Below are 17,937 nucleotides of genomic sequence, written 5' to 3' on the forward strand. Positions count from 1 at the left end.
GATCCAATAGAACAGACTGTAATTTTAGTAAATCTGACATAAGGTAGCAGTGACATTTCTGAAGTGGGGATAATGTGTTGCTGTGCAGATATTTAAAAACTCACCATTTATCACAGTTACATGTGCATTAACAGCAGGTAGGCTGAAGGTAAAATGTAACTGATTCTAGCAGATTTGTTACGTTTCAGTGAATTAACAAGGATTCAGTGCCTGGGCGCAAAGAGAGGTAGTCTGGCACAACAAACACACACACAAGCACACTCTCATCTCAAGATTCTTTTCACAGGGAACAAGCTGAAGAGTTGGCTTTGGTTTGTCAGCGCTAGTCGAGTACTCATCCTACTCACATACTGACCTGCTAATTCAATCAGTTGGCAATCACTATCAAAAAAGGCCATCCACAGGAGGACTCTGGGAATGCTTGCAATGACAAAGAGTACGAAACAAGAACACAAGGGTCTGCACAAACTACGTTAAGACATTTACTAAGTCACCCTTTTAAGTGCAGAAACACATTATTCATTTACAGGGTCAGAGAGCCAATTAAAAAAATAATTTAAATGCAAACTTTACATTTACACTGCAGTGTTGTGTACCTTATCTGAATTGACTGTGCATTTCATCCCATTCAGACTCAGTCAGAGAATGTATTCAAATATCCAGGTAACATACAAACCAGCGAGCGTTTCACGTAAAAAAATAAATGTCTGAGCCGCAGCTCCACCTTTAGCTCGACTCAACTTTCTCCTTAAGACGAACCAATGGGAGTGTCCGTGTATGGTAAAAGGAAAAAGAATTTTGGATATGCTTATGTTCAGCATCTATCAAATAGTCTTTTCTCTTTCAAGTATAGTACATCATTGTGGTTTCTCTCTCCTTACTGCTGCATTCCCTCACTGGGTCATGGACTCAGTAGGCTAATGTGCTCTTTCTAACTCGTCTGCAAACTTCGGGCCAGCACAACCCACTGGAGGAGGAGAGGGAGGAAGCAGAGGGCATGGTGGTAGCCTGATGGGGTGGGATGTTGGGCTTAGAACAGAGCAATGTTAGCCAGGTTAGCCATAGCAGCAACAGCTGGAGTCCTCCGAATGCGTTGTTGGAACGACGTGGCAGGCTACTTCTTCCTGTTGTGTTGTCGCCTCGCCTGCAGCCTCTGCCGTGCTCCGGATGTTTTCGATCCAGCTCCGATTGAGAAGGAAGGAGTTGCTGGAGATCCTAAACAAAATTAAAAATATGGATATGTAACAATTTCTGCTACAAAGTATACAGTTCTTAACAGTGGCATGAAATTTTCAAACTTCAAAACTGCCTCTTAATTTCATCTAAATTAGTATCAATATCAGGTCTGACAAGGAATTCTTATAGTGAGGCAACATGCTTTTAAGTATTTGGCTCCAATAAAAATTCCCATAAACTTGCCTCAAGCCCACCTTTAATAACAGAACCCACATGTTTCCACTTCGGCCTCACAGCAGTAGATAAACAGGCTAAATCCCACTACATTACAATGCACAATGCTACAGTGTAGCATCCTATTACCAACAGAAGAGGTATAGAATAATTTAACAAATTTATCAATAAAACTTTGTGATGGTGCTGCACTCTCACTAAATAAAATCAGAAGACTAATTTGTTTAAATCACTGGGTTACAGCTCCTTGAGAGCAACCATCGTTTAAACATCTAGCCACACATCCCTACTAAAGCCCCAGCTGGGCATCACCTCTTTTAAAAAATTAAAAAATTAAAAAAAAGAGAGAGAAAAAGAAAATTGATGCCTCACCAAACTGAACAGCATTGAAGCCTTGGAGTGCAGTTCCAGGACTTCCAAAGGGAATTGGACCTCCAGCAGCACTCTGGCCAAAAGATGGTGTTGACGTTCCTGCAGGGAAAACAGCATGCAACTTCAAACACCCAACACCTAAAACTCTGATAGACCAACATAGTAACCTAACCACAGAAATCTTTCTGTCAGTGTGTGGCACAGTAGGAAACCAGCACTCACACATAAGTGCAACCATACAGCGATGTAAACAAACAAAAATGCAGCCCACCCTCCCCACTACTGAGACCCGTTAATTCAACTACTGGTTATGTTTCACATACCAATCATTTCAATTAATTTACTATCATTTACTGGTAATCAAAACTAAAATTATTTTAAGATATTCGCAACAGACAAAATTAGTGTAGTGGTTAACATCTTTGCCTAACACGAGAAAGATCCCTGGCTTGAGACCAGGAGGAGACACAAAAAGGTCACCCGGAGTAAAATCTGTGCCAAATCAAATGTCTGGTGTGATAAAAACCCTTTCAAGCAAGGGAACAGCCAAAAGAAATAGCTAGCCAACATTACATTCATTGCTTGAACCGCTCTACAGGTGGGCTTAAGACATAAACAAGCAAAACAACAACAGTCTTAATTCCTTACCAAAAGCTGGTTTGTCTGTAGCAGCAGCCCCAAAGTTGAAGCTTCCCATCTGTGGTGCAGGATTATTGGAAACTGGTGTTCCAAACTGAGGGCACGGCATTCCAGAGCCAAAGTTAAATCCACCGGATGCTGGCTGAGCTGGTCCAGAGGGAGCCGGCTGAGGAGCTGCACTGCCAAATCCGAAGGTGGGTGTGGAGGAGCTCTGAGCCTGGGTTGCTGCACCGAAACTTGGTGGAGCTGAGGGTGCAGCTGAGGGAGCGGCAGTGCCACCGAAAGCAAAACCAGCAGTGCTGGCTCCAAATGCTGGTTTAGCTGGGGTACCAAAAGTGGCTGCTGTGGTGGCAGGAGTTGCCCCAAAGTTGAAAGGAGCTGGGGCAGGGTTAGAAGCAGGTGTGGATGACGCTCCGCTGCCTCCAAAAGTGAATGGCTTTGGCGCTGCTGCTGTGGAGCCAAAGGTTGTCTGAGCTGCTGGGGCTTCAAAAGATGACTTTCCAAAGTTGCAGGTTGACTGTGTGGTAGCAGGAGCAGCAGTGGAAACTGTGTTGCCCATGGCAAAGCCTCCAAATGAAGCAGTGGTTGTGTTCTGATTGGGTGCTGTCTGGCCAAATGTAAATACTTTCTGGCTGGCAGCCTGAGCATCTGGCTGTGTGGCACCAAATGCAAAGGTACCCTGGCTGGAGGTTGTGGTTGAAGCAGTAGCAGGTCCTGGAGCTGGGGCCGTGGCTGCTGCTGTAGTAGTGGTAGCAGTTCCAAACTGAATTGTGCCGACAGCATTCTGAGCCTGATTCAAAGCTGAGTTGGTGGTACTTGTTGTAGATGTTGTGTTCCAGTTTCCAAAGAGGGATTTCATAGCTGGCTGTGGAGCAGGCTGTGACGTGGGAAGGGAGCCTGTGGATGTGCCAGCTGTGGTGGTTGTGGTGGTTAAGCCAGAAAACAGAGATGGGCCAGCTGTGTTGCTGCTTGTTGATCCACCAAATACTGAGGCTGTACTGCTTGTGCTTGAAATTGTAGAGGCTGCCTTTGCACTTGCAAGGGATGGAGGCTGTCCAAAGCCAGTAGCCGCAGTGGCATCTCCAAAGATGGGTTTGAAATTCTGGACAGGTGGTTTGCTTTCTGAAGCTGATGTAGCTGAAGTGGTGGTGGCGGTAGCGGTTACAGCAAAGATGGGCTTAAAGCCTGAAGCCATTAGTGGGTTGGTGTTACTGACTGATGCAGAGCTGCTGGCTGGGGCTGCAGTAACAGCAGTTGAGTTAGATGTTGAGGAAGCAGAGGAGGCGCTGACCTGACTAGCCACCCCAAATAGGCTTGCCATAGGTGGGGTGCTGCTGGCAGCCTGGGAGACCTGACCCAGCAGGACCTGAGCAAAGGCGGAGGACTGCTGCACAGCCGCAGGGGAGGACTGGGAGACTGCAGGGATTTGTGGGGAAGCCACTGTTGTGGATGCCTTCAGGATTGAAACACTGGGTTGTGCGGGTGTGGTTGATACAGACACTAAGGGCACATTGGGAGGAAAAAAACATGAGTGTACAGAACAAAGAAATTAAAGGTAGTCAAAATTAAATCAAGTGAAGAGCAGTTGTACCTGAACTTGCACTGGTAGCGGATGTGGGAGAAGGAGCACTAGCTTTCTTCAAAGCCTCCAGCAGTGGGTTGGGGGCTGCAGGCACTGTACCGGCACTGCTCACTGGATTGGGATCCAGGTTAATGACTGGGGTGGCAGAGCTAGATGTGGGCAAGGGAGCTGCCAGAAGGCTGCTCAAGGTTGTGGTGGAAGTTGTAGCAGTAGAGCCAGCAGAGGGGGCAGGCAGGGTGGAAGTGGTGGCTGAGGGGGAGACAGTCTTCTCAGGCTCTGGAGCTAAAAGAAAGAAGAGGGTCACAGACATGCTAGGGCTTTTTCCTCCATTTTGGTTGAAACACATTTATGTAGATTGACTTCTTTCACAATGGCTCTATAGTAATATAGATATATTTTATGTACATTTTATACATATCCCTGTACATTTTATAAATATCTCCATGCGATTTTTCCATACACATTTCTGTACATTGTTACCTGTATATACGGACTTCAGTTGCTTATGTATAAACGACCACTTTGTGTCTTTGTTTTATATTTTATATTCCCCTTACTATAAGAGCTGTGTAACAACAAAATTTCTCATCCGTGGGATAATAAAGGTTTATTCTTTTCTATTCTATAAATATTTTTTCTGGTGTTTAAATCTTTACATGTGAATGAAGGGTTAACAGATTGAACTGAATGCAACTTACCAGGTGTCTCCAGGACCTTCTGTATCTTACTTATACCAGCCTTTTTCTCCTCATCTAGATCTTTAACAGTAACTGTATAACCCAGTTCAGGAGGTGGGGGCTGCAAGGAAGCACAAAGAGAGACTAAAAGCACTGTAATGGCTAAGCACGAGAACAGAGGTTTCTAATGAGACTGCAGTAATCCTTACCAGAGAAATGTGATCATCCCGGTTGCTGGACACCAGTTGAATCTTCCTTTTTCTTTTCCCACTACCACCAGAGTCTGACGAGGTATTGAGTTGGACCTTGGGCAATGGAGCCAGTTTGACTGGAACATCATCATACAAGGCACAATAAATAGAAAGCAATTTAATGTCTCTGAAGGTTTTTTTCTTTTAAATCAACTGCATTCATGTTAAATTTTTGGGGCACACAGATTGAACACTGCACAAATCCCAACTTGTTGTTCGTTCATTCAGACCCACTGAATGAATGAACATTTGCCACAAGAAAAAAAAAAAAAAAAACCCAACAACCTTTCTTGGGATGTTTCTGGAAACCATTTTCTTAAACCGAGTAATGAGGGGTCAAACTGGCTAATCGATTTCTCTAAAAGTAAAGAAGCAATCTGAATTAAGCACAATTGAAATGATAATGTTCAAACGCATGAGTTTGAGACCCATTTGAAAACTGATAATATTCTTCAACAGTCTTAAGAGTTAACTTAACAGTAGAGGGCCACTAAGATAAACCCCATTTTGGAAAATGGGTCTTTAGGGTACAAGTGAATGAATTTCTGGGATAAGGAATGACTTTGTGTAAATAAAGTCTAACTAGCATTACCTATGATCACTTCCCAGCAAATTAGCTCTATGGATTTTTAATTAGTAGTAGAACTTTTCAGTCAGTGTTGCAGAAATATAAATAATCTGCTGCACAGAGCTGCATTTCTAGGACAGATGAATCCCTACACAACACAGCTACTCAAGGTATGACACTCACAAGAGACGAGTGTGTTGTCCATAGACGTGTGATCTGACTTTGCAGAGGATGCTGAGCTGGGAGACTGCGTGTCGTCCTCTCTGGAAATGAAACTTAAGGTTACAATCCGCAATACTGGATTAAATGTCAACAACTGATCAGAAACCTAGCAGAGACACACCTGGGTCTTTTTGAGATGCCCTCTGGAGTCTGACAGCGAGATGATCCAGGGCTGGACAGAGGGGAGCTGGGTGCTGACGGCTTCTTCCACTGTGAAGGGAAAACAAGATTTAGAGTGTCATAGCTCCACTGTTTCCTCTAGAATCCTGTGCATCCTTTAATGCAGCAGAGAAGAGTTACCTGGTTGAGACCCAATGAAGAGCTGTAGGAACTCTGGATGGCATTTCTCCTGGTGCCCGGGGTTCCTCTTGGAGCATGAGCTCCACTGCCAGAGCTGATTGAGGATGTCCGAGACCTCTTCATAATGGACTCCTCAGTCAGTGAGGTCATCCCTCTTTTCAGACTTCCTGGCCTGGGAAAAGGAAAGTATTTCTCTTAATGCACAGGTAGCACCACACTATACTTCACCCTGCACCACAGGCTTTCATAAGACATGATCTAACTGTATGAAAAGTTTAACTTACTTAGGAACCAGCTGTGACGGCGTGCCATTGGGCAAAAGGGGTTCAAAAGCAGAGTGTGCACTTCCACCGCTGTCATTACGTCTTAGGAAGTAAAAAATTAATTAAAAAATAAAATGGAAAAAACCAACAACCATTTATTATTTTGAAATATAACAATAGAGAAAACTAGAGCAGGGCGATATGACCAAAAATATTTATCACGATATACATTTGAAAATTTGCGATAACGATATAACTGATGATATAATTGACACTAGACAAAATACTTTACAATTCCACAACTTTATTAGTGCAAAAAACCCATCAATGTATTTTCACTTAAACAAGCAGCTGTTTTTTTATGTGCATTAAAGTTATATAAAAATGTAACAGTGCAAATTCCTTGCTGACAGTTTAATAAAAAGGCATTTCCAGTGGAAACTGGCCGACATATCATCAGCATAACCATGTTTAATATCCACAAAACTTAAAAAGAGGTTATACACACACAATACGGTAATATTATGTTGAAGCACAGTACGTATCACTCCGCGAGGCGCCTGCCTAACAAAGCCGTAATGCTCCGACAATCAATTAAGCGGTGTGGGTTCGTAGCTTAGTCGTACTAAAACATTTGACAGATTTTCGAGCGCTGTGTACATAAAATCGTTTCGAGGTCAGTAAACACAACCAGAATTCATACACAAGGCACACGGGATTATAAGGGGCACTGCTGATTTTCAGAAAAATCAAAGGATTGATTTTAAGTGTGCCGTATTTTCCAAACAACATGGTGATGACGACGGCCCGCTAACATGCTCTACCAAAAATAGTGCTTTTTTGTGTATCTGACGGACGAAAGCTAAACCAGTTCCACACCACTTAGGTTGCAGCATTTTTACAAACCAATTCTGGTTCATCCGTTTCATTCAACGATCCACTTTCGCTCTTCTCATTCTGCCTCGTCGCCATGTGCGTATGTAAACAAAGGCACTACGCACGCGTGTTTTACCCATATTCTATCGTGATATTTCATTTTCCTATCGTTGCCCAAAATTACACCGGTATTACCGTGAACGGTATGATATAGCCCAGCCCTAGAGAAAACCTATGTAAAATGTGCTGTGTTAAGTGTTAGTGATATTTCCAATTTTCTTGGCATCCAGTAACTCAAAACTGCATTTGAGCTTCGGTAATGTATTTATAGAAGACTTTAAGGCCACATTTGTACGTGTGATCTGTATCTATTCAAATTATTGGGGGGAAAAAGGGAAAAAATGAATACAGCATTATAATGCAGATGTTATATGCATTCGTAAGAATGCAAGGCCCCATGTGGGAGTGTATATTTTGTTGGAACATTACATTAGAAGAGTGAGCTTTCCAAGTGCACCACAAATGGACTGGGAAATGGTGTTAATAGGAAAAAGCTATTCATCCATTCTGTTTGCAGCTGTCCGTAAAGCTAAGAGACCGAGACAACTAAAAGCATCAACAGGCTGTTTTTCTGTAGCCTTGCTAATAACCACACTATGCATTACCTACAGACCAAGAAGGTTTAAACAAAACACATGATACTTTTTATGTCTTAGGTTTGCTGTGCGAGTACAGGAAGTCCTTTTTTTTCCCAGTCTATTTTTTAAATTTATTTCAGTTGAAATGTTTTTATACCTTTTAGTTTACTATAATAACCTTACAGCTATCAGACAAAAAAATAAAATAAAAAGTGTCACCAAGCTACATAAAAAGGCAAAAATATAAAGCTTGTCAGCATTCATGTGCTGCCTCGTACCTTCTTTTGCTTTTCTGCTCAGTTGTAAAGCTCCTGTCCTCGTCATCCACTTCTCTCTTGCGGCTTTCCTTCAGCACCTTGAGGACACTCTCTCTGGAGCACGGATCGGCAGGCGCTCTGGGGAGAACGGCATAACTCAAATGGTCCATGCTGAAACAAAAGAAAGGTAAACAGCCATTACAAACGTTTTATCAAAAGGGTTTTGACATTAATCTCTTAAAACAGGTTATGTTAGAGTTTAAAGAGATCTGACTCAAGCTGATGATCTAGACTGAAACACTGTAATGCATAGATCGCACAGAGACCTGGGGGAGCTGTGGTCAGGCCTGGCGATCTTCACTGTGACAGGGCTGAGGGCAGCCGGGGAATTGCGAGGGCTGAGGATGTTTTTCTTTCTGAAACCGTCCCATTTGACGGGAGGAAGGATTCCCACTGACGAGACACCCGGCTGCTGCAAGGGGTAGTGGCGCTGGGGTGTGATGGTGAACCTGCTCGCTGCTCCCGGTGTCTCCCTGCAGGACAGAACAATTAGAGGCCAAGGCAAAATGAAGGGTCTGAAAGTCTGCTTTTCGTAATCCCACAAATGGCCATAATAGATTTTTCTGGGAAAACCCAAACATATAATACTCACTAATATTACAGAAAACGTGAACTTGTGTTCCTGTCTCTGATATTTCATGTCAAATACCATTCGTCAGTCTCTATAATGGTTGGGGCGATAGCGGAAATAAATCCGATTGTCAGGTAAAAGTCTAATGCTTTCCAAATACATTACTACATTGCCAATACAGCAAACCTGCTAAATATGCTTTTCAGTACTAAAGTAATTTATATGGCCAACAATTCAAGTTTTCTGTCATAACTGTTCACAGATTGGAAATGCCGGTACTATATTAGTAGTAAATTACTGTAATGAGAAACTCTTGCACATGACATAACCTGTACAGATATATACGCATAGGGTTGCAGTAACGTGTAGCACATTTGGATAGCTGTGTGGAGCTACAGAGATCGCTCTGACGACTCGAAGGTTAGTCATTAAAAACCGCCAAGCTGCACCTTTAACCTTTTGAATTCCAACAACTTAACCGCCTCCATTCAAAAAGACCGGGCTGTATTACGCCGGTAAAACCGAGATGTGATTGATTTGATTTTAGCCTGAACATACCCAGCAAATGAAAGCCTTCTGTTTGGAGTATAGACGGCGTGGTTGGGTCTGGCCAGCTTTTCCCGGAGCTGCTCTCGGGGATTTCTCACGGCTCTCCGCCTCCCCGAGTCGGCGGTTGGGCTCTCCGGTTTCCCGATGTAACTCCCCATGAGAAAATCCCGAGGGCTAAAAAGAAAAGACTCGCTTGATAAGGATTCCTTTCGATAAACTCCGCTTTCAGCGAGTCTTTGACTTAAGTGTCCCTCTGATTCCCGGAGCTCGGCTCTGTTGTTGCCGCTGCTCTTCGCTCTCCCCCGTGCGGGTACCGAGACGCCGGTCGCCTCCCAGCCCCACAGCCAGCGCCGCAGTACGGCCGGAACGTTTAGCCCACCCCGAGGATTCGGGCCTAACCTGGCGGGAAGCGGTTCTCCGCTATGATAATAACAGACAATACAACAAACTGCAAGAATTAAGGTCACATAAAGAAAAGTGGGAATATAATAAAAAGCGAGAATAACTAGGCCTAGAGCAGAGAGAAGCAATAAATGTTTTTCTCTAGGAGACATGGCGGCAACGCGCCGCCGGAGGACTCTCATATCCCATCATGCTGTTCTTCCGACATTACTTCTTGGATTTATATTTGTATTCACGCGCATTAGCGCCATCTACCGAGGTGGGGCTGTAAAACGCCGCCAGTGTTACTGCTCATTAAATTAATCTTCCTTTTGCTGAACCTTGGACAAATGTAATGTAAACTCTTGTGTAAAATATATGTATGATTATTATTTTTATTTTTTGCATATTGGTCACACTTAAATGTTTCAGATCATCAATTCAATTTTAATATTAATTTAATTTATTTAGGACAGTGCATGTTAATGAACATAAATGTAAAAAAATTACATGAATGTAAACATACCAGATTATAGCCAAGGGCTAATTTCCATCTGTTGTCCATAAAACATAAAGACAAAGTTAACTGGAGTAAACATAGCATGCAGTTTGTGAAGGGGATCCTGATAATAGTTTGGGAATGGTCAGAGAGGAGTCTTTCCAGGGTCTGACGTGGAAAGTCAGTGCCACAGGTCTGTAATCCCGGGGGCCGCTGTGACATCTTCCACTCTGCGGGCTCAGATTCACCATGAACAGTTAATGAAAGACTCCTCAAAGCTGGGGGCACAGGCCTTGAGGACAAGGGTCGAGCAGACTTGCCTGAGTGGAGTCTTCTCTGTTCTCTTTGAACCTGGTCACGATCGAAAACGATAGGTGTGGGAGGGGTGTCAGGATTTTCTCAAGATTTTATGGTGCAATGTGTAGAGAGAAAGAGAGTGAGTGGCTTGGCAGTGGATTGCAGGCTAACTACAGGTAGGTCAGTGGGGGGGGGGGGGCATTTACTGCAGTGTCAAATCTGTTGAAAACAAATCCAACTCATGGGATCTGCCCTCACTCAGGTGCTGAGTCTGTAACTGGGCTATGACAGAGTGCTAATGTCAAATGCAGCAGTGGGGTTAGCAGAGGGAGGAACATAAACAGCCACCAAGATTACATGGGTAAAATCCCTGGGCAAATAATCCGGCCTGAGTCCAACAGCGCACAGTTCAAAAATCACCAAACAACGGTGGACCTTTAAATTTAGATTTGCCATGCTACTCTTCTATTCACCTAGACAAGACCACAGACAAGTGACAGTGAGAGCAGGACATATGAAGCAATGTTGGTGAATCATTAGTAAAGAGGAACTGAGGGCAGCTATGAATAGGATGAAAGTGGAAAGCCGGATGGTCCAGATAACAACCTGTAGAGGTATGGAGATGTCTAGTAGAGCGAGCAATGGACTTTTTGACCAGACTGTTTAACAGAGAATGCCTGGATGAGGTCAGGTACCCGGGGTCAGCCATCCAAACCAATGGAGAGGGGACAAGAAAGGTGAAAAAAAGAGTGCATGCAAGGTAGAATAGGTGGAGGCCGGTGTTAGGGGTGATTTGTGACAGAAGGATAGCAGCAGGAGTAAAGGGTAAGATTTACAAGATGGTAGTGAGACCTGCTATGATATATGGCTTGGAGCTGGTGTCACTGAGAAAAAGATAGGAGGCTGAACTGGAAGTGAGACAGCTGAAGATGTTAAACATTTTCATTGGGAGTGAGCAGAATGACAGGATTAGAAATGAGAATATCAGGGGGGCTGAGCAGTTTGGAGACAAAGTTAGAGGCAAGTCTGAGATGATTTGGACAAATGCAGAAGAAGGGATAGTAGATATATTGGACAAAGGATGCTGAAAATGAGGAAGCACACAGAGAAAATGCATGCATAGGGATTGGTGTGACAGAAAAGGATGCTATGGATAGGGTGAGATGGAGGATCCACTATGGTGCCCCCTAAAAGGAACAACTAAAAGATGAAGAACAAAAAAAGAGGATACATTTTATTTTACTTGATTTGAAATAAATCAGACACCATGTTATGTCAAAACATACAACAAGGAAAACAACAGAAATTATGGCCTCCCTGAGATTTATATTCATTAATATGATTGTCATTACTTCAGAGAATGTCACAGCTGGTGTACAAAAAGAGGTATGAAAGCCATGTTTGTCTTTAAAATTTAATAGATCATTGAAAATTACTCGGTTCACCTACTTACATAGCAAAATAATTAACTTTCCACATCAAGAAAGTAGATAAAATTACTACAACTGCAGATTCTTAGTTTCCACAAATAAGACCTGTTTTCAGTTTCTAAAATATAGATTCCTCATCCTTTGCATGGCTTCTGTTTCTTGCACTGAGTGGAGACATTTCGACTTCAAAGGTTTTGTCAAACGCACTGCAGTCCACAAGGAATGCTCCTTTTTCCAGGGAAATGCACGAAGCAAATCGGTGACCCCACAGAATCTCATCCTGTGTGTAGGATGTCCTTGCCTGGCATGTCATACCTGCAGAAAAGCATCAGCGGGTTAGGAACCGGTCACTTTATTGGAAAAAGATCCAACAGATTTTATCAGGACATAACTTTATTGTGTGCAAGTTTACATGAAAGCACATCTTTTTCTGTGCATTTATGCACTTTAGCTAGCTCTGAGCCATAAGAATAAAGTTTTTTTTATAAACACAAATTTATTAATATTTTAGATGGTGAACAGTAACAGTAACCTTTTTCTTAGTCGGTTTCAGTTTGCCAACCACTCAAACAACGGCAAAAAACTACCACAAAGCAGCTTTATGAAGATCTATGCTACTGTACGTGTTACTGTAACATCACAAAACAACCAGTAAACATCACAACAAGCAATAAAATCCCAGTTTAATAATAACACACATACTTAGCTCTTTTCAAAAATGACAAACATGCAAAGTTGTAAACGTAGCTGTATCCATATTAAACAGCACAAGCACCACATTTCTACAAACCTGATGCCTCCACAATGCCTTCCAGGATAACGATAATCTCCAGTGTCTCCCTCTTCAAGCGCTTGGCCCCCACCTCCCAGAAGGGACTACTGTCATTGATGATATGGGCAATGGTTTGGGGCTCTACCAGGAGAAGCCTGTCTCCTCCAGTGTCATAGCCCAGATTGATCTCTGTCTGCTCCAGTGGGATGAACTCTCCCTCCTTGGTCTGCCTGGATTTGATCAGCTTGGCTCGGATCTTGGCGTCCACCATGTGGCTCTCTCGAAGGTCACCTATGCGGAAGAGCAAGCAAAGCTTCTCGTCACGCTCGCAGATGACGCAGTGTTTGCTGAAGATCAGTGTCTGGGCCCTCTGCTGTGGTCGGGAGATTTTAACGAACATACAGCCCACCATCACGGCATCGATAATGGAGCCGGTGATGGACTGGACCATCAGGAGCACCACACCCTCAGGACAATTAGCTGTTACCCTCCTGGTGCCGTACCCAATAGTCCTCTGGGTCTCCAGAGATAGCAGCAGGGCTGCGAGGTAGCTGTCCACATTTTCAAAGCATGCCTGCCACTGGGAGTCATGGGCGTGTGCAATGTCGTCACGTAGCCAAGCATCTAAGAAGTAGATTGCACCAAAGGACATCCATGTGAGGATGTAACAGGCAGTGAAGACGAGAAGGAACCAGAGATATTTAAGATCTACTAATGTGGTGAAAATATCTGAAATGAAGCGACTCTTGTCTTTAATGTGTCCCAGATTAACCCTGCACTTGCCGTCCTTGGTGACGTAACGCTGGCGCTGATTGTTGGTAGTGACACATAGAGGCTGCTCGTCTCCCAGCAGCTTGCAGCGCCTCCTGAAGCTCTTAGCACTGTGCCGCTTCTCTGTTGGAGAGAGAGCAATGTTGCCCCTGAAGGTTGATTGCCATTGAGAGCTCAAACGTTTAAAGTGTTTGTTACGATGCATGTGCAGAGATTTCAAGGTGTCTTCTACTGATTCTAGAGGAGTTTCTTGGATGACGTCCTGTTGATGAACCTCATGCTCAGCTGGAGCGAACACCTGAGAGGAACTCTCAGGTGGACACTGAGGCCCCTCTTGGGATGGTGGGGGTGACGAGCAGTTAGTGATCATCATGGATCAAAGTGAATTTATCTGCAACCTGAAATTGCAGAAAATATTACATAATATTCACAATATTCCAAAAATATTGCAGAAAAATGTGGATATGGATGATGTGATGTGGCCAACAATGATTCAACATTGCACACAGTTCATGCTTTATTGTCGGGGAGAGTTAGTGTACACAGAACAGAGTGGTTGAGTAAACCAATGGCTCTAGTCGTGTAGACGTTCAGAAACCAAACCAAGCATCACAGTGAAAAAGAAAGGTAATATGTGTGACTTCAGACATGACATGGTTGTTGGCTGAAACCAAACTTCCATTCTAAAGTAATTTAAATTAATTTAAAACAACAATCAAAATAATAAATCTGGTTCTTGTCATCCTTTTACTGAATAGAGAGAACACGACTCAGTCAAACTATTTATAATTATTTTATTTAATCATCTTCCGGAAGAGAGAGACATGCACAGCCCAAAGCCATTTTGCAGATCTCTAGCGTTAGAAACCAAAAATGGTTTGTGTTATTTTGGTCCTTTACACGTCACACATAGTTTCGATAAAAACAACTCCTTCTGTGTTACTTAGTTCCTACTTAGTTCTGTCTGGTTTCCTGTATATGCCTCTGCAGCTCTGCACTAAACTTCCTGTTTTTCAGTCTGGCTGAGCACTTGGTTTATGAGTCAAAGCTGGCCTTGCTTTACAGGCCTTTATTATTAAAATACATAAAACAATATAATCTAAAAAAAAGGACTAAGAACATATATTTATTCTTTAACTATGTATTTACTTATTCATGCTGCCAGGTCATCCTCTATTTATATTCAGGTGATTCACGAGGTGACCTCAGATTCAGATCAGCATAACAGCAGGTTTCATCTGTCTGAAGTGGGCTGATCAGTCACCGCTGCAACTTGTTGCACATGCAGGGATTGTCCTAATCCTTAAAATTAATCTGAACTACACCAAAGAATACAAAGGATTTGAGAAGATTACCAACTGTATTTGCCTGAAGGCTTAAATCTAGAAAGTAGTGTCCAGATGTGGCCAAAATTCATCTTGACTACATGTGTGCCCCATCTGTGTAATACATTTACAGCTATCAAGCAACATGAGTCAGGGAGACAGGATTTTACTACAAGGAAACATTCCAAAACAAATAACAACTTACAATCTTAAATCTTTTTAGCCCATTTATGCTTTAGAGTTGCTTAAGGATTTTGAGCAACTAGTAGCTGTTTGTAGATGAGGGTGTCGCATATCTCACGTGTTGTATTGATAATATAAACAAACTTAGCAAGATTTTTGTTTTAAAAATAAGCATCAGCCATATGTGATAATTGTCAAATAAGATGTAGTCTATAAATAAAAAGTAAACTATTATAAAATATAGTAGTTTATATAGTTTAACAATGATAAAAAAAATACTGTGTTACAATAGCCAGTTACAATCAATATAATTTAATATGAAGCTTAATTATGAACTCAGTCCAGACATTTTGTAAGGTGCAAGAGTATAAACAAATATGGTGGAAATACAGATTGATATTCAATTAGTATTATCTTCTACAACTTTGTAACTTTAGAGGTTTTATATAAACAATAGTCATTTCCATACATGTTAAACTGTTGTGGATGGGTTTTAGTCTTTTTTTTCTTCCTTTTTTGTTTCATTTTCAATGTAACCAGTCCTTGTGATGTTTTTTGTAACTATATTTACAATATGTTAATACTTAGTCAAAAAATATTTTGAGTAAAAAGAATTACATTGCCAAATATTCCATGTTATGCTAAGCTGACCTGATTGGGGCACTCAGACTGACTGCTACTCCAGGCAACGAAAACCTGAAGTAAGTCGACAAGTACAGTATGCATGTATTTTTAAATTTTTAATGAGTTATTTCCAGGATATTCATTGGAAAGTAGAATATGTAGCGCAGTTTAATCAATAAGGGTACTGGCAGAAAATAATTCACCCACATTAGACTGTTTTTTTGTTGTTGGTTTTGACAGGTAATCTTTGATGTTTCCCTCAATTTTCACTTTTTTTTTTTTTTACATTTTCCATATCCAATCAATCAGTTAACCAAATTAATCCAAATGTATCATTATGAATAAAAATTAATTTAATTTAGATTCCTGTGAAAACAAGCATTACATAAATACCAGACAACAGTGTATCTGTGTTTTCTATTGCTTAAAATACAGGACAAGTAACTGAGTAAGTTTAGATAAAGAAAGCAAAGACAGTATTAATGTCTTATAGACTGAGTTCACATATTCAGATTTATTTACTGAAAACGTGAAAACCCCACATACCTCTGCAAAGCATGTCTTAAGATGAACGCTGCTGCTGGTATAATGTAACTTCCTTCAGCTCATCGGGGTAATCAAATGGAGGAGGAGAGAGTTTAGAGTGAAGAGCTGCTGCTGTGGAGCTATGCAGCTGTTTGTCTCCTCCCCCTCAATCGTTCAGAGCACAAACACTGACAATGTTTTTCCATTCTTACAGTCTGCTTTCACAAACCTAATATGATTCACGGTGCATTCAAAAGCCTGCAACAGTTTTTGGAACATTTCAGCCCAGATACTCTCACCCTATTTAATCAGCCTTGAATATAATAAAACCTGGGTGTATACAGTTTTCTTTAACTTTTGTAAAGCGATTTGTTGAAATGACGCTGGAAAAAGTTCCACAAAAGCATGGACACTTAAGGCTGTTTTATAGGTCATCTATCAGTGGTGGCAGCTGTAAATGAAACACAGACCCGACCGAATACAATACAGGGATCAAATTAACGAATGGAACTTACAAAAAATAAGCTGCTACTATATTCTCTGCATACTGAGCATTGTGAAGTTGTATGATGGCAAGACCCATCACCAAGAACACTCATCATTTCTATTCATCAAGAACAGCCTGGACAAGGTCTCGAAAAAAATTGAGTGTTTTGGTTTATTTGGATAAGTTATATCAGAACACACAGACACACATGGAAAAATTCAGTTTCACTGCTCGAACAAGATAATTTGCAATACTAAGTCCAAGGTCCAGAGCAGGTCTTTCACAACATAATGGTCCTTTAGAGGCGCTTAGGTTCAAACAAATAAACTCCTGAAATCACATCAGTAAGTTTGATTAATGAAGTGCAGCAAAGTTACCCTGAATACGGCATCATGTGTCAATGGAGGGCAAGGTTCTGGTTACACCTCAGGGGGCTGGGGAGTAATAAATCCCCAGTGACAACACCTCAACCATTTCTGTGATGAGCTGTTCAGCCTGTATACATGTAAATGTTTATATTTTATGCAAATAACAGAAAATAGAAATGAATAAAGGCAAAGAGTCCTTATTTCCACAGTGGAAAAGTGCTGTAGTATCTTGTTGGGATTTTTTTTTTATTTCCAAGAATCTATTTGATTTTGGCCAAAGCTGCAGCTCTCCTCTCCGTATTCTGAAACAAAGCTCGGACCAGATTCTTCACCTCCGAACTCGAGAACTCCAAAGCCAGCGGACCTTTACTGTCAGCCCACCTATGGAGACAAATCAGAGACAAGTCAGACAGCCACACAAAAGAAAAGAGATATAGTAAGATACTTAGATCTTCCAGTCAAAGACTATTAATGGTCCCACAAAGTCATTTTAAGACCAGGGGGGATAAATCCTTTAGAACTGTGGCCCCCTCCAGCTTTAAGAAGCAGCTGAAGACTCATTTATTCAGACTGGTTTAACTAGTTTTAGGCAGTATGATGTTTCATGTATGCTGTTATACATATTATGGCTATGTTCACACTGCAGGCGAAAGCGCATCAAATCCGATTTTTTTGACCCTATGTGACCCATATCCGATCATGGTATGACAGTGTGAACGGCACAAATCCGATATTTTCAAATCTGATCTGGGTCACTTTCGTATGTGGTACTGAATCCGATACATATCCGATGTTTCAGAAAGCGACTGCTGTGTGAATGGTCAAGTCGCATTAAATCCGTCTTTTACGTCACTGACACAAGACAGATGCCAATTATCAGCGCCGGAGAAGCGCCCGATAAGACATCGCGAACGCTTCCTGGCCATCCGGTGAAACTGCTGGGAAGACAACGTTGGAGAAACGTGACCATTTTATTTGTACTGCATAATCTGCAGATTCTGACAAAAATCTGCAACTATCCTTTGAAGCACCGCTCCTCT

The 17,937-nt window shown here is 42.0% G+C and overlaps 3 protein-coding genes across 3 annotated transcripts in view; all 3 read right to left on the reverse strand.

Moving 5' to 3' along the window:
• Positions 1 to 6: 6 nt before the first annotated feature.
• Positions 7 to 9,859, reverse strand: pom121 (POM121 transmembrane nucleoporin). Its single transcript, XM_005748344.2, has 13 exons — positions 9,245 to 9,859; positions 8,382 to 8,588; positions 8,077 to 8,226; positions 6,306 to 6,386; positions 6,022 to 6,193; positions 5,843 to 5,931; positions 5,683 to 5,762; positions 4,890 to 5,008; positions 4,702 to 4,801; positions 4,013 to 4,285; positions 2,431 to 3,921; positions 1,783 to 1,881; positions 7 to 1,215 (listed from the first exon to the last, which is right to left on the reverse strand). The coding sequence occupies exons 1-13, from the start codon at positions 9,817 to 9,819 to the stop codon at positions 1,115 to 1,117; spliced, it is 3,537 nt and encodes a 1,178-aa protein (XP_005748401.1). The 5' UTR covers positions 9,820 to 9,859; the 3' UTR covers positions 7 to 1,114.
• A 1,953-nt stretch (positions 9,860 to 11,812) lies between these two features.
• Positions 11,813 to 16,144, reverse strand: LOC102203497 (G protein-activated inward rectifier potassium channel 3-like). The gene is made up of 3 exons (XM_005748345.1): positions 16,064 to 16,144; positions 12,633 to 13,783; positions 11,813 to 12,157 (listed from the first exon to the last, which is right to left on the reverse strand). The coding sequence occupies exons 2-3, from the start codon at positions 13,756 to 13,758 to the stop codon at positions 11,961 to 11,963; spliced, it is 1,323 nt and encodes a 440-aa protein (XP_005748402.1). The 5' UTR covers positions 13,759 to 13,783; positions 16,064 to 16,144; the 3' UTR covers positions 11,813 to 11,960.
• A 523-nt stretch (positions 16,145 to 16,667) lies between these two features.
• zw10 (zw10 kinetochore protein) overlaps positions 16,668 to 17,937 on the reverse strand; it is an 11,457-nt gene continuing 10,187 nt past the window's right edge. The window contains exon 16 of the mRNA XM_005748346.2: positions 16,668 to 17,278. Within this exon, the coding sequence (XP_005748403.1) occupies positions 17,158 to 17,278 (121 nt within the window). The 3' untranslated portion in view covers positions 16,668 to 17,157. The remainder of the gene's footprint in view (positions 17,279 to 17,937) is intronic.

The sequence above is a fragment of the Pundamilia nyererei genome, unplaced genomic scaffold (genome assembly GCF_000239375.1).
Source record: "Pundamilia nyererei isolate P.nyererei 1_Seehausen unplaced genomic scaffold, PunNye1.0 scaffold00219, whole genome shotgun sequence".
Classification (NCBI taxonomy): Eukaryota; Metazoa; Chordata; class Actinopteri; order Cichliformes; family Cichlidae; genus Pundamilia; species Pundamilia nyererei.